This window comes from Epinephelus fuscoguttatus, linkage group LG19, assembly GCF_011397635.1.
Source record: "Epinephelus fuscoguttatus linkage group LG19, E.fuscoguttatus.final_Chr_v1".
Classification (NCBI taxonomy): domain Eukaryota; kingdom Metazoa; phylum Chordata; class Actinopteri; order Perciformes; family Serranidae; genus Epinephelus; species Epinephelus fuscoguttatus.
Window position 1 is genome coordinate 25,197,356 of NC_064770.1, and position 25,988 is coordinate 25,223,343.

General features: G+C 43.8%; 1 protein-coding gene across 1 annotated transcript in view; it reads left to right on the plus strand.

Moving 5' to 3' along the window:
• Positions 1-25,988, plus strand: part of ern1 (endoplasmic reticulum to nucleus signaling 1) — a 33,791-nt gene that overhangs the window by 2,863 nt on the left and 4,940 nt on the right. Inside the window, exons 2-17 of the mRNA XM_049562414.1 lie at positions 5,644-5,764; positions 9,782-9,815; positions 9,986-10,058; positions 10,261-10,333; positions 12,058-12,180; positions 12,719-12,820; positions 12,910-13,171; positions 21,394-21,472; positions 21,833-21,992; positions 23,032-23,147; positions 23,276-23,470; positions 23,647-23,911; positions 24,023-24,113; positions 24,200-24,389; positions 25,267-25,366; positions 25,450-25,649. Of these exons, the coding sequence (XP_049418371.1) occupies positions 5,644-5,764; positions 9,782-9,815; positions 9,986-10,058; positions 10,261-10,333; positions 12,058-12,180; positions 12,719-12,820; positions 12,910-13,171; positions 21,394-21,472; positions 21,833-21,992; positions 23,032-23,147; positions 23,276-23,470; positions 23,647-23,911; positions 24,023-24,113; positions 24,200-24,389; positions 25,267-25,366; positions 25,450-25,649 (2,184 nt within the window). The remainder of the gene's footprint in view (positions 1-5,643; positions 5,765-9,781; positions 9,816-9,985; positions 10,059-10,260; positions 10,334-12,057; positions 12,181-12,718; positions 12,821-12,909; positions 13,172-21,393; positions 21,473-21,832; positions 21,993-23,031; positions 23,148-23,275; positions 23,471-23,646; positions 23,912-24,022; positions 24,114-24,199; positions 24,390-25,266; positions 25,367-25,449; positions 25,650-25,988) is intronic.

The following is a 25,988-nucleotide window of genomic DNA, read 5'->3' on the forward strand; positions in this document are numbered from 1 at the left end:
TTTATAACAACAATATTCGTTGTAAGACTTAAAACTAACTTCAGACAACAATATACCCCTCAACTGCAGTTTGTTTCATTGCTTTGTCACTATGACCATACTTAATTTGTTTAGGTTGCCTATTTGTAGACTTGATTCAAATTGCACGAAGTCAGGCATTCGCTAGAAAAATCTAGCAATCTTACACTATCTTATCACAACAGTAGATTGGCTGTGCTCTGACTGAGTGTGCCGGAACGAGGGCCAACACGTGACATCCTCCCCACTGAAGCAACACCACGCAGAGAGCAGCTGATAGACTGTGTTGACAAGAAAGGTGCCACAAAGTGATCTCCGCTTTGCTCTAAAATGTGAAACACATCCAATTTTGAACAATCGTCTCGTCACCCTGTCTTACTCACTGGTGTCTGAAACTGAGGGAAATCAAACATCCCCAAGCCTGTGTAATCTTTGTACAGCCCTGAAGGGAAACCCCTAATGATTACTTTTGTGTGGGACTGAAAGGCTGGCGGATCATCAGACTGTTCTTAAAGCTGCGTTTCTCATGTTCAGCCATGTACACCAAGGTATTTCGTAATTGATTTTCAGGATGTATTTTGATGACTTGAAGCTGTTGCTGCACCGCACCTCCCGTACCAAGTAACCAGACGTGTGATAAGACATTCTTGGTTCCTGTGTTGGTTTTTGTCTGCAAGCTGCAAACACTGCTTACTGTTGCAGACATGTTATTGGTAGGAGAGTGTTCCACTTTTCAACAGAAAAACAGCGACATTTCATTTAGCCCCAGTTAATTCACTAGAGAGCTCGAACTAGTGGATATCTTTTTGTAATAGTCTCACTTTTAGAACCTCTGTAGTGAGTCCTTTTAGGGCCCATATGATGACTGTTTTACTGTCATTAAAACGTCTGATACTAATTACTAAGTGTCTCCTTTTGAAACATTTTCACACAAACCTCCTACGTAAGTGATCCTGCAAAAGCCACCGCTTAACAGCATGTCTCGCACCTGTGTTATTTTTAGTCAGACACATCATCATTTTTTCTTGCTACTGCTAATTTCAAAAGTGATTATTTGGCAACCATATCCATATCTTAAATACTGGTATTCTATATTTGCTTCTCTCCCCTGCTTGCATCTCTAAATGATCACAAAACAGCCTGAAAGGTCAGACGATAAATGAAAATCTTTGTGTCTGCTTCACACAACCAGTAAGACAGTTGAACAGTGCATGTGTGTCTCTGATGACACTACCAGTTCATCTAGTTGTGTGCCATTCAGCCACACACTTGCAGCAGAAAGCAGCTGCCCATTGTCTGCTTCTGGGTTGTTAGTACACTGTCATATGATGTTGATACTACCAACTGTAACACTCCAAATGCCTGTTTCTGTCAGGATGCAGGGCAGCCATGGTAGAGTGACAGTGGGTGGTGTGCGTTTGTTTGCCTTTCGAATTATCTGACTAGTTTTCAGAGGATGTGACAGCCACGAATCAACTCATTTTTAATGAATGCTATAAGTTGGAGCATCTCTATGTATTTACCTTCCTCTGTTGTCTTGGTCAGCCCCTACCTCTATGTCTCCTACATGTTTCCAGACCTTCACCCATTAAGCGGCCCTCTGACACACTAAGCTGTCAAGTGGCTTTTGGTCAACGTCAGGCCATCACTGAATGTGTCACCCGAGGTTTTGCGTGTCAACCCTCATTGGTTTATTTTTACCAATTCAGCACATTAAATAGGCATCTGGGCCAGTGGAGACCATCAGTGAATGAAATCACTCCGATTAGCAGTAAAGCTTAGCGCACAACAGAGAAATGGAAGTGAGAACAGCAAACAAACAACTGAAGTCAAGAGAGCGTGAGCGTTGTTAAGGCGCTAACTAGCGTCTTTAACGTGTCCTGCAGTTTCCCTTTTTAATGACAAATGGAGACTACTGCTCCCTGCTGGTATGTCATTTCAGCTCACGCCGGCACAGAACGTACATACACATTGTCCTTGGGTGTAGTCTATGGTGTGTTCAGGTACAACTTTTTGGGTGACACAGGTGACATGGTGCAACACAACAGTCGTCTTTCATAGCTGCTTGTTCTTTAAAGGCAGTCTGATGTGTCTGCGCCCTCAGGACCTGAGCAATGCTTCTTCTTCTTCTTTTTTTTTTATACCTTTTGCCCAGGTGTTTAACTATTGGTTGGGGATATAATACTCTACTATCTTGAAGAGATGAGAGTATCTGACAAAGGGGTAATAAAGCAGTTGTAGTACTAAAGGGCTTGTGTGCACTGAGTGGGAAAGCTGCCAATTACAGCCTGTCCTGTGTTCGGGTTGGTCTGCCATGCAAGAGGCTGTGAAGCACAGTGACACTCCTGCCTGCTACCAGTGATATCATGAGCATTGTAGTCGATGTCCCCTTAAGCTATGCCTGGCCTCATTGTAGAGGAGAAAGTGAAGACCTCAGAACCTCCCAAGACGTTGGTTTCTCTCAGTTCAGGAGTATTATGTAACTCGCTTACGCAACAACTAAACATTTCTGTGTTAAACACAGAATGAGGAAATGACAGGGAATGCCCCGATGTCTGAGTCTTTTAAAAAATCTTTTACAAAGCTGAGCAGCCAGATATTGTAAACCAGATGTCCCAGAGGCCTAACACTGTAGAATATTCAACAGTTGTTGAATGTTAGTGTCCATCCAAAACTTGGAGGCCAACAGATGTTAAGAGAGTTATTTGCTTGTGAAACCAAGAACCCTGATAGAGGTTACAGGGGGCCCAAGAACAAGTTAGTTATGAATCTCTAAGTACAGTTGTGTGATACTCGTGAGTTGGCAGCCCAGTGGGAACAGTCACAGGTGCACAATATTGACACAAATGCTTGTATAGGATGTGAGACTACAGCAGGGGACCAGTAGGCAAATGGGGAAGGACCCAATTTCCTTCTGTAGAGTGTGAAACTCTCAGTTTATGTGGTTGTTTTGGCCTTGGTTTCTGTTTGGACATTTAGAACAGGCTCGTTTTTTTCCGATTATGTTTAAACTGAAAAACACCCAGGCTAGAAGAAATTGTTGAGAACTGGTCATTTTTTTATGACATAGGTTTTGTGAGGAAATGCAAGCTGTGTGACCACGGGGAACACCCTGAGTGACTTGTTGCTGGTGGTTGCATTTGCTCTCCGAACCACATGCTCAGGCCTGACTTACTAGCTTCTGGTGGTTTGTTTGTGTCTGACTTAAGAGCACTTCAACCCCCACCTTCCTTATCTCCTCAGAAGGGGCTAAATGCTCAGAAGAGTGTGTTAGTAATTATAATACAGTATGTGGGGGCTATTTGCACTGCCCCCAGGGAGCTGTTCGGGGGGATTAGTCAGGGATGTTGATCAATACTGTTATGGTTCAGCAGGAGAGAGAAGTCTGTCTGCTCAGCTCTTCCAAGAGCCTGTTTAGACCTGGTATGAACATGCGTCTAAGGTGATGGGATCACAGTCTGAATGTTCACACCTGGCATTCGAATGCATCTCCACATGCGTCTCAAGTGACGACTTAAGATCGATATCACTTACCCACTCTATATGCAAATAAACATTTACATCATTTCCATTTGAAAAGACCAAATGCTTTGTTGTTTTAACCAGCAGGAGGTTTGTCTTGCTACATGCACACTTCAGGCCTATTGAAAATGGGCAAAATCTTATTTTATTGTTGAGCTTTTTATTGTTAAGTTGCTCTCTGTTTATCATAAGACAAGCACACCCCAGACTGCGGTCTCTCTGCCTCCACACCACTACAGGATCATTGTTGGGAGAGTTGAGCTGTTTTGGTGCTGGTGTGAGTTTGTTGGGACCATTTAACAGCTGCTGCTGCTGCTGTATTAGCGCATGCTTACCAGGCAGACATTGAACTGACTGTTTGGTGGGTGGAGAGGCCGTGTGGACCGTCCTTTGAGGCTGCATCTAGCCTATGTAAAGGCAGCAACAGAAAGTTGGCTTTTTGGTTGGGAGTTGGATAAGCAAGGAAGCCCACTGAGTAGGTGGTCCTTCAGTATGGCCCAGGACACATTAGGTTACACACTGCTGAAAGAATGTGGCCATATGCAGCCAAGAGCTCCCTCCAGATGTGGTCTGAGTGATCGGATCTCAAGACGCATTGGGGACACGTTGGGTGCATTCACACCTGTGTTTAGAGCTGTCTACTTGTGCTCTGATCACCCGCTACGCATGTTAATACCAGATGTAAACAGGGCCTAAGAGTCCTGCAGAAAAGATGGCAGGTTTAGTGGTATTCCCAGATCTTTCATCCACAGTCTGACCATGTCAGTGGGCCAGTAATAAGTGATAAGTCATGTCAGATATGTGAAAATTTGTAATGTAAATACATAAAATGAGAAAGAACACTAAAAAGCTCTCTGGTCGTCCTGAACTCTCTTAGATGAGAAAGCACGTGTGTCGGTTGCAGGCTGAGTTCATACAGTCTTCTCGGGTTTGGCGGACAGTCAGAGCTCTCAGACACCCCCGTTGGACCTCTTCCTGCACATTGGTGCCAAAAACCATAAGAAGCCCACAGCTTGGTTATCAAGAGCGGCGTTTTTAGAATTCCATAGTGGGTGAGTGGAGTACACATCACCCACAGTGCTGTTAATTCTGGCATAAGCCAAGTCATGAGGCCGGGTCATTCAGTTGCTGTTGTGGTAATGGGTTCAATTGTTTTCACTGGATTTACTGCATTTTTTTTCTCCGATGACTGTCATTTTGTTGCCCTCTTTTCACCGGCACTGTCTACTTCTGTCATTTAACGAACCAATCCAAGTGTTCCCATGTCTTTTCTCGTGCCACATATTTCTGAGTGGGAGTAAAAAGTTCCGGAGAGAAGGGTTCCCATATGGCCTGTCAGCCCACTATTCATCTGTGCAGAGAGAAGTTGAAGCACTCTCTTCACTGTCTTCATTGTGGAATCTGTCAAAAAAGCCGAACCAACCTTATAAGGTATGCTGGTGGGCAGCACGAGTGTAACACAGGAGTTCAGAACATGCACACGTGCTCATGTCCCAGTTTGTTTACCTTCCTCCACGTTGCAGCCCTCAGCTCTGGCTGTTACTTTGAACCTTCTGAGAGCTCAACCAGCAACTTGCCCTCTGTTTTCTAGCCTATCAGTCTCCTCTTATTTTGCTCTTAAGCTGCCATTGTAGGATATTGACATGAAGTTTATTCGTTTGTAAAGTGGAGCAAGGTGGCACACTCCCTAAGGCGACCCACCTACCTCACCCCCTTACAACAAAATGCTAAATATCTCAGGGTGATGATGAAACAGGCCCCATGCAGTGACATGTGTCAGACAATCTTCTGCCACATTTCTTCATATTAGTGTGTGAATAATTTCATTAGCATGCTGTGATTTCAACACATCACTGATGTTTGGTGCAGGCGTGTGTGAGGATAAGTAATGTCTGAGTGATTAGTGGCTGAAGTCATTATTCACAACCACATGCAGGAGCACACATTTTGACCTAACCTGCGGACTTAAGTCGGAGCATGCATGCTCACACATGCCTGCTTGCTAATGTCTGAGTTTAATATGTTATCACTTTGATTCCCTGGTATTATAAGTGGAGATGTGTTTGCTCATAGTACATCCCCTTGTTTTTTGTGTTTCTTTAGGGGTTTTGCAGCGCCAGCACAGTTTCCCTTCCTGAGAGCCTGCTCTTTGTGTCCACCCTGGATGGAAACCTGCACGCTGTTAGCAAGAAATCAGGCTCTATCAAATGGACTCTGAAAGAAGGTAAGAGGAGAGGACAAGAGTCAAGTGTAACTTTTTTTTTGTAAGTGTTTTTCTCAGGCCCAGTTCCTTATTCAGATTACATCCGCAAAAGCAAAGTGCTTTTGTTGTGTGGCTACAGGGAAAACAATGAGATCCCACAGCTGTTTTTGGAACCACAATGAAGTGATTGTTGTCTTTGTCATTTTCAGTGTTGGGTTATAGCAGAACACAACAATAGGACTTAAATTAACCAAGAAATTTAACTAAGTGAGGGCCACTTTGAGATAGAGTCCTTCATGGGTCTGGTTTTCAAGTGCCGCTCCCAAACCAGAACAGAGTTGTACAATACTACACTCACCTGCCACCCGCACAGACAACCACTTAGTTCTGCGACATGACCAGCCGACACAAGACCTGCAGCCCGACTCAACACAAATCCTAAAATAACCATGCGCCGTTCTAATAATTTGGCTAGGTGGCACGTTTGAAGTGATCGTTTTGGGACATTTCATACATGTGAAACTAAGATATTATATTTTAGAATGAAGGCAATTCAGAAAATACAATTTAGATGGAAGTTTTTTTGCGTATTCTAATAATATTGAGCAGCACATGTCCACATCTGTTTGTAACGCACCTGATTCAAGTGGTTCTCAAAATTCAGCTGATGCAGAAGGCAGAGCCGACACACAAAGTCAGCACTCAGAGGATTAAAATATTAAAACATTAAATTATTAATTAATTATTAAATTATTTCCCCAAAACTGAACCTGGAAGTAAAAATAAGACAAAATACCACCTGCGAATCAAGTTTTTTCAGGTCACGTGCCTGGTACCCGACCCGATGCAGGACTATGAGGCCATGTCAAGGCTGTGCCATTTGGTGTTACTGTGATCCAAACTGGTCTATTGATTTCACGTGAACATACTCTCTGTGATGTTAATGTGAACAACAGGCTGTCTGCACCACTGGAAAAGATTTCGCTCCATTATTACTCCAAAAGTAGAAAATAAACAAACTTCAGTCATTGATACTTTCTGACGCTGTTTATTTTTTTTATAACCCCAGTAATGTTGTGAACATGAGAGTAAAACAGGCCTATTTTTTAATTCTTACCAGTTTAGAATAAAAAATAACTCAAAAGAAAATCTAGAATTCAAAACTGGTGACTTAAAAGCCTAAACATGTAATTGATTTGGTTAAAAAAAATAGTGACGGTGCCGTTTATTGGACTTACAGGAATGGTTTTCTGGGATTAAGCTGAGGAAAATGCTGTGGGATGTTCTGCTAGGCATGGAAACTGGGTAATTATTAACTGAGAGAGGGGCAAAAATAGCTTGTAATCAAGGTTAGAGTGGGCAAGGGTAAGCAACTTTGCTGTAGTGTTGCCTGCACACATAGCATGTACTATGGTTACCATGTTAATGTAGGCACAGTACGCTTGGGGATTACATTAGATAAGATACACTGAAGGGTTATTGTAAAACTTGTGCTGAAAAAATCTCTCTAAGACATTCGCTGTTCTAAATGCACACTTGTGTCACATTTTTAAGGGTCACAATATTTTAAGAGATATTAAAGCAACTATGTTTTGAACCCACAAGTCCTGGTTAGGGCCACCTGATGCCCAAGTCATTAATAATCAGAGGCAGAGGCAGCTTCCCCCGCATCATCTGTTTTTCTGGAAGAGCTATTGAATATAAATGTGACCAGCTCTGTTCCAGGCTCCGCACACACCTGTTGTTGTGCTCCATTCAGGCAACCATACACCCACGTAATGAGGAGGAAGAAGGAATATTTTCCCTGGACCATGACAGTTCATCTTAGCCCACATGTATGCCCTCTCACTGTTTGCTTGTCACTCCCTGCTGGCCGTGCGAACATGTATTTGTGTCCATAAACCAGGGTTAGTGTCTTTCCAGCAGCATAGAGAACTATTGTTTTCTCACCACGTTCTGCAGTTACACATAACGAATGCTGATGCCTGTTGAGCACAAGAGTCAATGACCACCTTCAGGTAATCCTATGCCTCCCCCCTGCTATTGTTGACCCCTTCAGGCACCTCCACAGAGATCAGCACCATCTGGTCCACGCCCTGTATGTTCACACTGTAGGGAGGTGTGTGTTTGTCTACTAGCAATGGAGGTTAGGGCTTAAAGAGCTATTGTAGTAGTAGTAGTAGTTTTTCCACAGTTGTAGTTTTAACTGTCGACATTATTGCTGACCATGATCTAGTCTATTATAGTCATGTAATAGACATACATCTGCTTGCAGTGACTTTAAACATACACATCTATAACATCTATAACACAACAGTAATATAACTAGGACAGAAAAATAGAAGTGACTTCCAATGTGATGGCTCTGCTCCACTCGCTCTTTTTTGGTTTTCCATTAGCAAAAGTTTTTGATAGTGCCCGATACTTTGTTTGATACCACCTCGTTGAGATTCCAAGCGGGCTGAGCTGATAGTAGAAGGTGGAGAATCAACAGTAGCGCAACACGAGACATCCTGCACAAGCCTGCCATTTTAAAGTAGAAGCTACCGTCAATTGTGACTTCAGTTATTTTTGAATTCACTTGAACCTAGGGCTGGACACTGTTCACATTTGAACCAATGCTGCTACTGCTGACGGTAGCTAATGGTACCTTTTTTCTGCACTTAATTTTCTCTCACACATGGAGCTAAGTGTCTGTCTGTCTGCTTGTACGTGTGTGTGTGTCTACTCGTGTCTAATATGTGGAATATGTTGTTATTTTAAAAAACACAATCACAAACAGCAGTGATATTAGGTTATTTCTAAAATAAAATGGAAAAGAAAATAGGCCAAATACAGAAACTATCAGGGCTGCAGCAACAGTTGCGGCTCGCTAGGAAGTCAGTGGAGCTCAGTGGGCAGCTTTGGAGCACTTTGCGGCGCTTCTGCCTGCTTTCTGAACCTGGTGCATCCGCGGAGCTTCTTTATCTCAGCCGCAAAGCACTGGAAGCCAGTCACGGCGCTTTGAGGGCTTTTGGGCACTTTGTGCTGCTTCTGCCTACCGTGTGAACCTGGCATTTTCACTCAGGTGTGCTCTTTGGTATCGAAATTTGGTCCTGATTTTTTTAAAATATGAACCTGTACTCTGTTGTACCTACATATTTCTGTTGCTACACTCAAAAGTTCCAAGTGTGGTACCCAACCCTGCTCGACACAGATGTCTGAAAACGGCCGCTGTGCACTACAGTTGAAAAAGTTCCGATGTTCTTCTGTTTGGTTGGCGATGAAAGGATTCAGAGTTGCGTTGAAGACAATGTCCCTGCAGTTTAAGGCAGTGTCACTGGGGATGAGCTGAGAATCCCACCTTCGCTAAGGGGATACTGTCGGCAGGTGAAAAATAAAACGGAGAGAAGGGCCTAGTAGCAAAACTGAGTCCAGTCAAGCTGAACCCTGCAGTGAATGTAGGGCATGATAGCTGCCCAGAGGGTAGGGCACATTTTTTGCATACATGGGAAAATTTTAGGCCTCAAATATATGAAGCTTCTAGTAAATGGGTGAAAGCATGCAAAAACATGACATGGTCTTTTTAAGCACTCATACCAGGGAGGAAAATTCACAGAATGTTTTTACACATCTATTCCAATGTTTTTAAGTACAGAGAAAAACCTTCATAACTGTGGCAGGATAAGAGTAAAACCTGCTTCCTGGAGTAACCCCACTTTACTCAGTCTGTTAGGAGGATATTTGGTATCGTAGGTTCATCAACAGGTTAATATCATCCAGTACTTTTTGGAGGGAATGGTCTAATATAAGCTCAGTAAATGAGTAAATGGTGTTACATGCTTGGCGTCTTTACAGTAAGCTGTTTGCAGGCATGACTGTTTGCCTTTCACGTGTGCCCCAGGGGAATTCGTTTTCATTTGGACTTTGTGTTCTGTACGGTTGAATGTCACCGATGTCATTCTCTTACTCAACAGCTCCTGGCCACGGTTTCCATTGTTGGTTGACATTCTTGTCAGTCCTGACTTGCATCTTGTCTCCTTCTCTCTCTCTCCACAGATCCAGTTCTTCAGGTCCCCACACATGTGGCAGAGTATGTATCTTTGGAGTTATTTTCCGCATGCGTAAATATCCCAGTATGTACTGCACCTGTGTGTAACAAAAGATGGTGAAAGCAGATGGATTTAGTAAACTGTTGAGCTTGTCGTTTCCGTCACTCCCTTTACTGGTCTCAAGATGTATCTTCTTGAATCTTTACTCTAGACCAGCCTTTTTGCCTGACCCCAACGATGGCAGCCTGTACTCTCTGGGAGGGAAGAACAACGAAGGCCTCACAGTAAGAGGAAATACATTATTATCAATCAGTATAATCTCCCCTCTGTTGTGAGAAACACGCTGCTCAGTTCCCTTTTCTGTAGAAATACGTGTAGATGGCTCATGCTCAGAGTCATGCACCCTCATTCGGGAGTTGCAGCTGTGGTGGTGTATGCATATTGTTCCTATTTTCTAATGTGCATTCATTCATTTTGTTCAAACAGAAATTACCATTCACCATCCCTGAGTTGGTCCAAGCTTCTCCCTGTCGCAGCTCTGATGGAGTCCTTTACATGGGTAAGGCTCTTTCTCAAACAGGAATTATATTATGCCTTTTGGTCAGACATATTGCCCTGTAGTTCCCTCATCCATAAACATGAGCAGCCCATGTCCCAGTGTGTCCCCTCACCTAAACGGGCAGGTGTTATCTGGGTATCTCCAGCACCTTTCAGTTCCACTCAACCCGCCGCCGTAGCCTGCGCTCTTTTGAATTTACAACAGTTAACAGAGGAAAGGTAATCTACCACGGTGACTGTGTCATTGTGTAGGGAAAGCGGGTGACATTTGCCTCCCCGCAGTCATTATCAGTGACGCCTTTGTTTTCATTCAACTGAAGCTGCTGCTGGAACAAAGCGTACTGGAGATGCAAAGGTCTAAAAGTGGTTCAGCCTGGAATTCTCTTTCTTTAAATCTTTATTTATGAAATGTTTGCCACATAGATTGTAGGAGTTATCGCACCAAACCAACCTCCATCGTCTCGATTCTCTGAAACAGCCATTTCCTAATCAACTATCTGTGATTAGCGTATAACTGCCACCTCCTGCACTGAGACAATAGGTGAGATGCCGGTACAAAGAGGCTGTGATGGGTTGGTCTTTTAATGATAGAATGGTAACACCCGTCATTGTGAAGGATAAATGTATGCTGTTTTGCTTGACTGGGCATGCAATGGTGCACCTTTTGGTTCATTAGACAATTTCTTGTACATAATAACACAGCTTTCTTTAGAGCAGGGTGTCTGTAGGCTTAACATGTCTTAAATTCAGTTCAGTTTAATTAATATAGTTAATATAGTCAATGAAAGTCATTAAATAGTCTTACATTTGAATTTGTGAGGTTTTAATTGCCCAAACAGTTTTATCTCATTTTATTTATTCGTCTTTTAATTTCTTTGTGTCAAATTGAGTAAAAGCCGTCTGCAAGAAACCCCACATTTCTAACATTACAAATCTTTAATCCTACCACTGAACCTTATACTGTATTTTAATTTAATACTCACTCCAGTAACCATATTCCTACTTAAAACCCATCTCTGCACTGGACCACATATATATTTACCTGCAAAGCTTGAATACAAAAAAACAGATTTTTCCAAAAATCAGTCTTAAATTTGGTTAAAAACTATCTTAGAAAGATCCTAAAAAGCATTAAATTTAAGTGTCTGATACGTGTAGACACCCTGGATAGGCCCAAATCACTAATTTACCTCAGAGTGCTCATCATTCGACCCTCCAATCTGTAAAAGAAAAACACCACAAAAGTAAAGTAAAAAAGTAAATATAAACGTAATAATCAACTAAAGTAGTCAAGTAGTTAGTAGTTAAATAAGTAGTTTCATTATTAGGTAAGGTTATAATACTGAAATACGTGTTGTGCTTTTGCTAAGAGCAACAGACCGAATCACAGTGTTTGTTTAAAGTAACTTCTTGGTAGAAAATCCCTGCTTCAGGTAGGTAAAATTAAATGACGCCGAGCAAATGCTGCCTCCATTGATTGGTTTTTAGCAACCTAAAAAGTTGCCCACCTAAAAAGAGCAATATCAGTGTAAGAGCACACTATATTTAAAATATTTTCACTGCTTTACCTTGCCATCATACGTACGTATTATCTTTAAACGTTACGGTTATGGCTGAAAATGACAACAGAAATAAAGCGCAACGTCACAGGGATTCGATCTATATAAATGCTAATCATAGCAGAGGTAATTAATTTTGTCTGTGTGTGTTTGTGCTCATTTACAGGTAAGAAGCAGGACTTGTGGTACGTGGTGGACCTGTTGACTGGTGAGAAGCAGCAGACCCTGACGTCGTCCTTTGCTGAGATGCTGTGTCCGTCCTCATCTCTTCTCTATCTGGGACGCACAGGTAAAACAAAACCAATCCAGCAACACAAGTTCAGCTTTTTTTTTTCTCATCCTTGCCAGCTTCATTTTGGTCAGATTATCATTACAGCCCATCCCGTTCAGTTGTTGACACAATCAGGCTAATCAGCAGGCTTATTTGTCTTGCATGCTCTAACCCCAAAGTGTTAGCAAACCCTTATTTACTTCCTGCTCATCTCTGCTGCTAACTCCGCCCTCACCTCAACCAGCCCCCAATCTATCCCTGCAGTGGTTAAGACTGGGGGATTGTAATTGTAGACCTAGAGCGTGAGAGCCCTGCAAATTGAATACCTTTCTTTAACTTGGTGTCAAGTCAAAGCTCACTTTGTCATATATGCTGGATTTTGTTTCACCGTGTCGCCACGTTTTCCATGTGAAGCAAAGGAAATTCAACACCACTTTGCATTTACTCCCAGAAACAGATACTCAGCGCCCAGCTTTTGTGTATGTTACATAAGGAATGCAAAGCAATACAAATCTTTACCCCTGAATGAATATACCCATATTCATCCTGCTGTTAGAGTACACCATCACCATGTATGACACCAAGAGCAGAGAGCTGCGCTGGAATGCAACCTATTCTGACTACGCCTCCACCCTTCCTGACGATGACACCAAATACAGTAAGACTCTTGGACACGCCGGCTTTTTTGTTTTGTTTTGCTTCTGACGGACCGTGCTAATCAGTTGTCTGCTGTTTGGTTCCCTGCAGAGATGGCTCACTTTGTGTCTAACGGCGACGGCCTGGTGGTGACTGTGGACAGCGAATCAGGAGACGTTCAGTGGGTGCAGAACTATAACTCTCCAGTGGTGGCCATGTATATCTGGCAACGCGAGGGCCTCCGCAAAGTTCCCCACACTAATGTGGCCGTGGAAACCCTGCGTTACCTCACTTTCATGTCTGGAGAAGTCGGCCGCATCACACAGTGGAAATACCCATTTCCCAAAGAGAACAAGCCCAAGAACAAGTTCATGTAAGCAGACCAAGTGTAACTAACCTTGCTGTTTGCCAGCTTTTGTTTTCATGATTGTTACCACTTTGACATTTCTCATTTGGATACTTAACTTCTAAAATACCGCTCAGGGAGCAAGTATTGGCCAAACACTGTTTCAAACATGTTAAAACCTTCTGCCCGCTAATCAAAGGGGCCTGAGTCAATCAAAGGGTGAAATCAAGATGTACTTTTGTAAGTTGTGAGATTGCCTAATGTTGGGATGGAGTCTCAACATGTCACATCTAACAAGTGGGTGCTGGCAGGCCTGGTTTCAGCCCTGGTTTCACACTGCAGTACTGTTTTATTTTTATATATTGTGCTCACACCTGCTTCTGCCGAAAAGGACAAACAGGACTTTCAGTGGTTGAGCTACTGTGAAAGTTCAACCAATTTTGAGGGATCATATAGAACTCAGAAAGTTCCTCTCCATTTTGAATCGGTAATACACTCCAGGGGCCAGCTGCATCAAACTCAGCGTAGATTCACAACTAAAAGGCAGAAATGTGCTACGCAATTTTTTTCCTGTCAGATTTATAAAGCTGTGTGTATGCCTGATTCTGTTAAGTAAATCTCCATCAGTGTGTGGTGCTGGGCACGCGTGCACAAGCCTTATTTTAACACCCGTAGTTCACAATAAATGGATGTAGAAATGCCCTTAAACATCTGATTGCATAATGATAATCAAGCTTGCTGCCATTAGGCCTGTCAATGAGAAATACGAGGAAGAAAGTGCAATTTCACCGACTGTGTCTCATCAGCGAAGTTCTCCAGTCGCCCTATAGCAGTTGTCATTCGGCACAACTGCAGTGATTATTAATTAATCACATTTCTGCACGCCATCATTGTGGTAAAATCTCTGTCATCATCATTATTAAACATCAGAAGGTGATCAGTGACTCATTCAAAGTGCTTATGTTGAAACTGACTTCACGAACTGCTTCACAATTCAGAATAATATGAAACTATCATTAACAGGGAGATGAAGGCTCAAACGTAAAGAATGATGAAAGTCATCACTCTCACATCACAAAGTTACAAATGTGCCTTTGAAATTTTACAGAACAATGTACACCCTGAAAAAATAATATTCAAATAAACACAAGAAGTTTGTGCTCTAAAAAAAATAAATAAATAAATAAATAAGTAAATAAATAAATAAATAAGAAGGGATCAGCACTCAGTGAATAACCTCCTAAGCCCTACGACAAACTATTATGGCAAGGCTTAACTATACAGACCAATGAGCAGTGATAACTAACATGTCTTTGGGGTCATCGGGTGGGAACCTCCTTTCACCGGTGTTTCGTCTAGTTGGTCCCACGACACCTCCAGGAGGCTAGACAGTGATCTCTGGCGTCCCAGAGACACTCCCCTAATGCCAGGTCTCACTGCTCCCCACACTAACCGAACAACCTCCTTTACCTTACCTATATTACCACAGAGGAGGTAGACCCAGGGAGGGAAGCCTTGTTAGGCTATCACACTCCCCCGCCGGGTTAGGCTGTACAGTCTACCTCCCCAAGACGAGCCCTCACAACAATGACACCTCCAGGAGGCTAGACAGTGATCTCAGCCCAAACAGAACAGCACTGCCACCTTCAACCAAACCCAGGCTCCGTTTATGCGAGCTCCAGGCAGAAGCAATGCTGATACTACCTTTACTAGCACATTCACCATACTCTATTTCACACGCTACATAGCATAACTACAATGTAAGCTAAAGTTAAAGGAGATAAATGAACTCACAGGATCAGCAAACACACTCACTTTGCAGCATGGTCTCAAACAAAATGGATTCAGATAGGCCACTCCCACACTTAAATAACCTTCCTCTTCCTGGATTTCCTCCTTACATACACATGGCTTTCTCAGCCCAAACAGCACTGCCATCTTCAACCAAACCCAGGCTCCATACATGCGAGCTCCAGGCAGAAGCAATGCTGATACTAGCTTTCCTGTCACATTCACCATACTCTATTTCACACACTACATAGCATAACTACAATATAAGCTAAAGTTAAAGGAGCTAACTGGACTTACAGGATCAGCAAGCACACTCACCTTGCCGCATGGCCTCAAACAAAATGGATTCCCATAGGCCACTCCCACACTTAAATACTTCCTCTTCCTGGATTTCTCCTGACAGGAAGTGGATCTCTCCACCTGATCTCAAGGAGTTATGTGCCCTGCTTAGTAGTTCACCCTGCTGGCCCCAGCTGACATTATTTCTTCTGTAATAGATAAACTGGCTGCATTTAATTGCTTCATCTGACATTTCCCTCACTGTCTTCCTCAAACTCTGTCCCCGCACTCCGAGTTCCCCCAGGAGTGAGACAGTTGATCTTGCTATGAATCCCCTACACCCCACTTCCACTGGACAAATCCTAGTCTTCCATCCTCGCTGCTCAGCTTCTGCTCCTAAGTCTGCATATCTAAGCTTTTTTCTTTCATATGCTTCTTCCACTGAGTCTTCCCAAGGAACTGTCAGCTCGATGAAATAAACTATCTGTTGACTCACTGACCACAACACTAAGTCAGGCCTCTGCCTGGTACAGACTATTTCCTGAGGAACAACAAGCTTTCCCCCTAAATCTACTTGCATTTCCCAATCACAAGCACCTTCTAGGCGGCCACACCTTTGCCTCCTCACTAACTTATCCCTTCTGTATTTCTCTCCCTCACGGACAAACTGAATTACTAAACTCCTATCCTTAACACCTTCTGAATTCACCTGTCTTCGTTTCCCTTCAATGCCTGCAGCTAAACATTTCAACACCTGATTATGTCGCCATGTATATCGGCCTTGTGACAAGCTAACTTTGCAACCTGACAAAATATGCTTTAAAGTTGCATGCGTGAACACAATGGGCATGACGGGTCCTCATTTACCCACAGTTTTAGGTTCTGGGGGTTGGTAAGACATCGATGTAGCCCCTATCAGGAATCTAATACGATTCTCCTCCATACTCCACAGGTCCCTCCAACTAAGCTTCCTCTTCTCTACACTTTCCCAATTCAACCACTGTCCCTGTTTAGCCTGGGCCACTACCTTTGCACCCTTACTATCTCTTCCTGTCTGCGTATCTGTTCTACAACCAGCTTTCTTTTATCTTTGAGGCCTGCTGTATTCCATACCGGTTTACCTGAGCCAAGCCCCAGGCCTCCCCGGCCAAACTGAACATTACCTACAATCTCTGCATGTCTAAGAGCTGCCTCTGCCTCCTGAACTGCCGATCTTGGGTTCCACTTCCTCCTTGGTTGGATTTGGAACCACACTCCTAACTACCACATCCTTACTCCCAGCTAACAAGAGCTCTGTCCTGACCTTGGTACATTTAAATTCCTCTGTTAAACTAGTTACTGGCAGCTGAAGTATCCCTTTTCCATACAATGCAACACTATTTAGGCATCTAGGAGCGCCCAACCACTTCCTAATGTAGGAGCTAACCAACCTTTCAATTCTCTCCACAACAGTTATTGGAATTTCATAAATTGACAGTGGCCATATTAACCTAGGATATAGCCCAAATTGCAAACACCACAACTTCAACTTTCCTGGAAGTTCTGATTTATCTATTCTATCCAATCCTTCAGCCACATCTTTCTAAATTTCACCACCTGTTCCTTATCATTCAACTCTACATTGTACAACCTACCTAAGCTCTTTACTGACTTTTCCCTAATTGTTGGGATGTCCTCGTCATCTATGACAAACTTCCTATCACTTAATTTCCCTCTACATATCGAGATGCTTCTAGATTTACTAGGCTTGATTTTCATGCTGGCCCACTTGAGGTTCTTATTTACCTTCTCTAGTAGCCTCTTTGTACATGGCATTGTTGTGGTCACCAGTGTCATGTCATCCATGTAAGCCCTAACTGGTGGAAGATGCAACCCATTCTGCCATCTCTCCCACCTACCACCCACTTAGAAGCCCTGATGATTACTTCCATTGCCATAGTAAATGCTAACGGAGAAATTGTACACCCTGCCATGATGCCTATTTCTAGCCTCTGCCAACCTGTTGTGAAACCTGCTGTACTTAGACACAACCTAATATCCTGAAAGTATGCTTTCACTAAGTTAACAACTACCTGTGGCACTCTGAAGTAGTCAAACGCACTCCAAATGAGGCTGTGCGGAACTGAACCAAATGCATTTGCAAGATCTAAAAATACTACGTGTAGGTCCCTTTTGTTAATCTTCGCTGCCTGAATCTGGTGCCAGATCATGCTAGTATGCTCTAAACACCCTGAAAAACCTGGTATTCCTGCCTTCTGCACCATGGTATCTATTAAGCTATTCCTTTCTAAGTAACTAGCTAGTCTCTGCGCTACTACACTAAAGAAAATCTTCCTCCACATTCAAGAGAGAAATCATCCGGAACTGGCTAAGGTCCACAGACTCCTTCTCCTTAGGAATGAGGACACCCTGCCCTACGCCATGCTCTTGGTATAATTTGTTTTTCCCAAACTATTCTTAGCTGTTTCCACAAAAATTTAAGGGTATCAGGCGACTTTTATAAACCCGGTAGGGGACTCCATTAGGCCCTGGGGCGAAGAAGCCTTTGCACGCCTGACCACCTCCTGAACTTCCTTCCACCTAGGTGGCCTGACATCCATCTCATGCTCTATCCTCCTAATGGAGGGATATCAGGTGGGAAACCTACTATCCTATTCTTCTCCAAATCTGAATATGTGTTTCTCAAATATTCTTCAACCTCTAGCCTTTCTGCTTTAAGCTGCCCTCCCTTTTCCTGGCTGAACAATCCTTTAACAAACTTAAAAGGGTCCCTGAAAAAACCTGTCCTAGCATATTCCTTCTTCCTCCTCTTTTTCCTGAGATGCTCTGCCCTTCTAAGAACTGCTAGCCTGCTTCTCAACTCCTCTTGCAACACCTTAATTCCCTCCCTTTCTTCTTCTGTAGCCTTTTTCCACTGCTTTCTTAACTGTCTCCTTTCCTCGACTATCTTCTCTATTTCTCTCTGCCGCCTAGATTTACCTGACTGTACCCTCTCACTCTCTTTCTCATGCACCCCAAACCTCTCTACACCATATGAATACATTATATCTCCCATCTTTTCTAACCTTTCCATTGCATTTCCTCTAAGCCTACTCAAGATTACTGACAAATCTCTATTAACTATCTCCCATTCTTTACTGTCATTTGCTCTAGGCCATCTAACTCTAACCTTTTGCTCCATGGTTCTCTCTCTGGCTAGCATACTGGCCTCAGTGTCACCTGCATCTTCTCTTACTACCCTCCTCCTCAGTGGCAGCGTTACTGATATCCTGCGAACTGTGGTTTTCTACCTGCCGCTGGACTTCATCCGACTGACTCGACTGACTTCTTAGGAAGTACTGATCAATGCGGCTACTCTGCCCTTTCTTTGCCACACACTTCTTCTTTCCTGATGAGTTCTGAGGCCTTTCACTGATGTTACTTTCTGCCAGCCGCAAGGACAAACCTGAAGCATCTTGTTCTCAACTGTGCTACTTTTATCCTCTACAGATGCGCTCACCTTGCCCTGACTGCTGCTAATTCTAGCACTGGTGGATAGGTCCGTGCCCCTATCCTTCACTGAGTCACAGATCCAAGTCATAGTCGTGTCCGTTCCAATGTCTGTTACCGTGTAATCCACCTGTGAGTCATCTTCCACCCTGCTCGCTGACTCTTGGGGTATTTTTCCTAAGTTGGCTGTAGCTAATTTTTGGTTGTAGTAAGGCTGCTAGGCCTCACCACTGCTACCATGGGTTGCTAACCCATGCCAGCACCATTGGGGTCTTTTCCCTCCTGTCAGCTGTCTTTCCAAGCGGTCACATGGTCTTTCCCTTGTTGTCAGCTGCCCTGTTCACAGCAGTCACTAGCTGGGCTAGTTCTGAATTCAAATAAACACAAGAAGTTTGTGCTCTAAAAAAAAAATAAATAAATAAATAAGTAAATAAATAAATAAATAAGAAGGGATCAGCACTCAGTGAATAACCTCCTAAGCCCTACGACAAACTATTATGGCAAGGCTTAACTATACAGACCAATGAGCAGTGATAACTAACATGTCTTTGGGGTCATCGGGTGGGAACCTCCTTTCACCGGTGTTTCGTCTAGTTGGTCCCACGACACCTCCAGGAGGCTAGACAGTGATCTCTGGCGTCCCAGAGACACTCACCTAATGCCAGGTCTCCCTGCTCCCCACACTTACCGAACAACCTCCGTTACCTTACCTATATTACCACAGAGGAGGTAGACCCAGGAGGGAAGCCTTGTTAGGCTATCACACTCCCCGCCGGGTTAGGCTGTACAGTCTACCTCCCAAGACGAGCCCTCACAACAATGACACCTCCAGGAGGCTAGACAGTGATCTCAGCCCAAACAGAACAGCACTGCCACCTTCAACCAAACCCAGGCTCCGTTTATGCGAGCTCCAGGCAGAAGCAATGCTGATACTACCTTTACTAGCACATTCACCATACTCTATTTCACACGCTACATAGCATAACTACAATGTAAGCTAAAGTTAAAGGAGATAAATGAACTCACAGGATCAGCAAACACACTCACTTTGCAGCATGGTCTCAAACAAAATGGATTCAGATAGTCCACCCACACTTAAATAACCTTCCTCTTCCTGGATTTCCTCCTTACATACACATGGCTTTCTCAGCCCAAACAGCACTGCCATCTTCAACCAAACCCAGGCTCCATACATGCGAGCTCCAGGCAGAAGCAATGCTGATACTAGCTTTCCTGTCACATTCACCATACTCTATTTCACACACTACATAGCATAACTACAATATAAGCTAAAGTTAAAGGAGCTAACTGGACTTACAGGATCAGCAAGCACACTCACCTTGCCGCATGGCCTCAAACAAAATGGATTCCCATAGGCCACTCCCACACTTAAATACTTCCTCTTCCTGGATTTCTCCTGACAGGAAGTGGATCTCTCCACCTGATCTCAAGGAGTTATGTGCCCTGCTTAGTAGTTCTCCCTGCTGGCCCCCAGCTGACATTATTTCTTCTGTAATAGATAAACTGGCTGCATTTAATTGCTTCATCTGACATTTCCCTCACTGTCTTCCTCAACCTCTGTCCCCGCACTCCGAGTTCCCCCAGGAGTGAGACAGTTGATCTTGCTATGAATCCCCTACACCCCACTTCCACTGGACAAATCCTAGTCTTCCATCCTCGCTGCTCAGCTTCTGCTCCTAAGTCTGCATATCTAAGCTTTTTTCTTTCATATGCTTCTTCCACTGAGTCTTCCCAAGGAACTGTCAGCTCGATGAAATAAACTATCTGTTGACTCACTGACCACAACACTAAGTCAGGCCTCTGCCTGGTACAGACTATTTCCTGAGGAACAACAAGCTTTCCCCCTAAATCTACTTGCATTTCCCAATCACAAGCACCTTCTAGGCGGCCACACCTTTGCCTCCTCACTAACTTATCCCTTCTGTATTTCTCCCTCACGGACAAACTGAATTACTAAACTCCTATCCTTAACACCTTCTGAATTCACCTGTCTTCGTTTCCCTTCAATGCCTGCAGCTAAACATTTCAACACCTGATTATGTCGCCATGTATATCGGCCTTGTGACAAGCTAACTTTGCAACCTGACAAAATATGCTTTAAAGTTGCGGTACGTGAACACAATGGGCATGACGGGTCCTCATTTACCCACAGTTTTAGGTTCTGGGGGGTTGGTAAGACATCGTATGTAGCCCCTATCAGGAATCTAATACGATTCTCCTCCATACTCCACAGGTCCCTCCAACTAAGCTTCCTCTTCTCTACACTTTCCCAATTCAACCACTGTCCCTGTTTAGCCTGGGCCACTACCTTTGCACCCCTTACTATCTCTTCCTGTCTGCGTATCTAACACAATAAGTGACATTGGCAAACAACTTAAAAACAGTGTTACTTGTCTCTAAACTCATATTTAGTCTCCTTTTTATCATGTCACCAGTGGCTATCACGGTTATAATTGTTTGTACACTGGTCTGAAGTCTGTGCGAGGTGCGCACATTCTCAAATGAACATTTTTGTGTGGGAAAAGGTGTATGGTTTGTGTGAGTGTCTCATTGTTAATACATCTGGCCCAAAATGTCTTTACCAATATTGTATTCTGTCACACATCTATTTATTAGCATGAAATATTAAACATATGTTTGAAATAAAAGTTTGTTTTTTCCCTTTTCAGGGCCACTCTGTATGTGGGTAAATACTCCACCAGTCTATATGCCTCTCCCTCCCTGGTGCATGATGGGGTCACTGTGGTGGTGAGTGACGGTTGCATTTCATTCAGGCAAAACACAATCCTTACCAGTAAGACATAACCATAAAATATGTGTAAGGTTTGTATTGAGTCAAACCTTCCCGGCAGTTTATCTGCTTGTTTTCTCCTTCTTTTTTGGTTAGTCACTTTCCAGGTATGCCAGCGAGGTTGTGCGAATACATCCTGTTCCAGTTGTGTCTTAGCTTGCCTCAGCTCAAGTCACTTTGCCTCACTGGCCTGGCTCCAGGGAATAGTAGTTTACTGTTACAAGATATACTTGTCTTTTTTTTCTTGTTTAATCCAATAAGGCATCTGCTAGGAAATTCATTAGAGTTCCTCAAATGTTTGTGTGTGTGCCCCACAGCCTCGTGGCAGCACCTTCCCCATGTTGGAGGGTCCTGACAGCCAGGAGACTGAAGAGGACAAAGAGTGTGTCATCACACCCAGCACCAGTGTCAAGTTCAACGCTGCGCTGCGGGAGCGAAACCGAATCAACTTCATGAGGAACTACCTGCTCCTCATAGGTAAATACATCGGTACTAAAAAATGTGACTTTTCCTGGTACAGTGAGGGAGAGGGTTTCAGGGCCACCACTGAAAAAAGGAAAGAAGTCTAAGTTTCACTAACAACTCATGCGCTACATCAGGAAAGGAAAAAAAATGGTTATTACTGTATGTTGGGAGGTTTTACTGTCAGCATTGTTCACTGCATTTTGAAGCCCAGGGCTTTGATTGTAGGCCTGTAATCATCATCATCATTATTACATAATGGGCTTATGTCCATGTATTGTCCGATATTGCCACATTGCCTTTTTATGAGATGCCAGAATAAACAACAGCACTTACCCTACTGTTGTAAGACTTAGATGCAGGGCCTAAGCATCTTACAATGTACAGAAAAGTCTACGCTGAGATGTTCTGCTCTCACCTCTGGTCAGATTAAAGGTTCATTGCTCCTTGAAAGGGTGTACCTGTAGCTGACGATATAATAGTTTTCTGCCATTGGAGGCAGCACCAAACGACTGTCTTTGTGAGCTTCTTCTGCTCTCTCTGCCCGGCTAGCACAAGCTAACACAGCAGCAGCAGCTGACATCCAGCAGTGAGCTGTTAAAACAGTCCCAACAATCTCACACTGACACCAAAACAGCTTGACTGTCGTTAGTCGCATTGATAATGGCTGGGTAACGTTAGGTGTGTGATGCTAACAGTTAGCACTTACACTGTGTGTCCTGCAGCAGCAGTCTCACACACAATAAACAGAGAGGGAGAGTAAGACAGAGAGGGGTGAGGAGGAGCAAGGACACACAGAATTCACAGGGATTAGCTGAATTTGTGTTAATTGTTGCAATCGCAGCATCCTGGAGGGACTGATAATCATAACTTTTATTGCAGTTATTTTTGAAACCATATAATTATTGTCCAACAAAAGTAGTTATCCTGACTGGTTGTCTTGATTGGTCTCATTGCTTTCATTGCATGGTATCATGACTAGAAACAGTATTTGGTGATGATTCTTGTGCTCTGGATGATAACATTGATTAAAAAGTTCACTCCTTCATTCCAGGTCATCATGAGACGCCCCCCGAAGCTCACACCAAGATCCTGGAGAAATTCCCTGACAGCTTCCCTCGCAATCAAGGCAACGTCATCCCACCTACCACTGACAAGAAAGTTGAGGAGGTATGTGTCTGTCACTGTGTGGCCCATGACATGTTTTGTTTAGAAGATTTTTCAGTTATCAAAACATTAGGTGTGCAGATTTGCTCACCCTCTCTTCCTCCCTGTCCTCACCTCCCACCATGTTGCAGAAGGTGAATGATAGCGGCATGGACGATGGGCCCCCTTCTCCCCTGCCAGAAACATCCATCCAAGAACCTGGAGCCAGCGGTCGCCCTGTGCGTCCAGAGGCCCCGGTGGACTCTATGCTCAAAGACATGGCCACCATTATCTTCTCCACGTTCCTCCTGGCTGGCTGGGTGGCCTTTGTCATCACCTACCCCAAAGTAAGTCAAACACCACCACCTAGTGGACTGCTGAGTGCCTGCAACTACCTTGTGATGACAGAAAATATTTTAAATGTAGAAACAGGACTTTAAGCCGCAAATCCGTTAGTGGTAATAAGTGCTGATTACACTTTTTTTGTTCTTCGAGCCTCTGACAGTGTCCTCTCTCACCATAGAGTGTTCACAAGCAGCAGCAGCTGCAGCACCAGGAGTTCCAGAGACAGATGGAGGAGAGGTTGGAGCTGCTCCAGAGACAGCAGCCGTTCCCGCCTGCAGACGTGGGCCTGGGTTTGGCCCCAGACAGCGACTATCTGGAGGTGGCCCACACTCGCTCTGAATGCTCAGACCACAGCAGCCCCAATGTCACCCCCCGCGCCTCCAACCACTCCAACCTGTCTGTTTCTGAGCTGGGAAGCTCTGCCAATGAGCACGAAGAGGGAGGTAAGGACTGAGGTTTTGAGATTGCTGGCACACTGTCTGTACTTCTTCAACACTTAAATTACAATTTTAACCCAGTTTTCATTGTCTAAAACTATGTATTTGTCTCATCAGAGGAAGACTCCAGTATAGTCAGAGTGGGAAACATAACTTTCCGTCCCAAAGAGGTCTTGGGTCATGGTGCTGAGGGCACCATTGTGTACAAGTAAGTCTGAACAGCCAGTCCACAATGATTCATGATAACATTGTTTAAAATACAGCTTAACTGTATTTCCACTGTTTCTCCACAAGGGGTCAGTTTGACAACCGTGCAGTGGCAGTGAAGAGAATTCTCCCAGAGTGCTTCAGCTTCGCAGACCGGGAAGTCCAGCTGCTGAGGGAGTCAGACGAGCACCCAAATGTCATCCGCTACTTCTGCACCGAAAGGGACCGTCAGTTCCAGTACATCGCCATCGAGCTGTGTGCCGCCTCACTTCAGGAGGTAATGCAGTCCTTCACAGATCTTTTAAGCACCTTGTTGGAGTTGGGGAGAAGCAGAGTTAATTGCGTGTTGTCCTTCAGCAAAACTCTTTTTTTTTTTTTATGATGTTTTTCTTAATAATGCATTACTCTTTGTGTCATTAGCCTGCAGTTGTATGAGTGTGAGTGTACCCTGTGATTTTAAAATTTCAGCAATAAGTGGAGGAAGTAGCCAGGATTTTTTGTCACTGTGTCATTATTAATAGAGCACAAAAAATGCAAGCATGCTAAAATTAATGTGGCGCTTTAGGCTTGCTGTGTTAGTCGGTGGTATTGGTGTTGGACTGTGTTACATGGCCCACTGCTCCCACCGCTGTTTTGCTTTTTTTAATCAATACTTACAGCAATGGCCCTACAATTATAAACTGAAAGTGTCTGCTCTGTACAGGGGCAGGAGTCAGATTTTACTTATTGGGTGATCAAAGTTGACTGACAAGACGATAGCAGAGGATTGGTGTTTGGATGATGGCAATACTTTGGATTTAAACACAGTGCTAGTGGGGAACCTGCTAACGTTAATGATGTAAAAGGGGATATTTAAGTTCCTAAGAAGTTGGAGGTGTGCACTCTTTACACCCTTGACTTTAATAATCATAATACAAGTCAACTTGAATATACGTAACAAATATATTTTCTTGTAAAATATCGGTATCGTCACAACTTTATCTCCCAGTGGAAAAATGTCCTCACTGGGGCATCCCTCATGCATTACAATGTCCTCACTGGGGCATCCCTCATGCATTACAATGTCCTCACTGGGGCATCCCTCATGCATTACACAGCTTCAAACTATGTTATAATTATTGGACTACACTGACCACAGTCTTTCATTTCTCTAGTATGTGGAGAAGAAGGATTTCGACCGTCATGGCCTCGAGCCAGTTATGCTTCTTCATCAGACCATGTCAGGACTGGCCCATCTTCACTCCCTCAACATAGGTATCATCACTGAATACGTCATTATTGTCGTCTGTTGTGGATTATCAAAGTAAGTGACCTCACCTTCATACATTTCCTTCCAGTCCACAGAGACCTGAAACCCCACAACATCCTGGTGTCCATGCCCAATGCCCACGGTCGGGTGCGGGCTATGATCTCAGACTTTGGCTTGTGTAAAAAGCTGGCAGTGGGCCGCCACAGTTTCAGTAGAAGGTCTGGGGTGCCGGGCACCGAGGGATGGATCGCCCCCGAGGTTCTCAGTGAGGACTGCAAAGACAACCCGGTGAGTCAGTGGTAGAGAAGCAGCTCTCTGGTGGCGGTTAGAAGTTTTGTTGGTTGTAAGAATTCACAAAATAAACAAAAAATGAAGAAACATTATCATATTTTTGGAAAATTAAACGGTGATTCCAGAGAGAAGCAGACAGAGGGGTCTACAGTCTGTGTTTGAAGGATATATCCAGGATGTCAAACTGACTCAGCAGCAACAACAGGTTAAAAAGACAAAGATAGTTAGAAGCTAAAGCTGAACTATAGGCTACAGATCACAGTGTAAAAGTGAACCACCACATCACTGCTGATCGCCACACAAGACAATGAATATAAAGGGAAACTTTGCTGATAT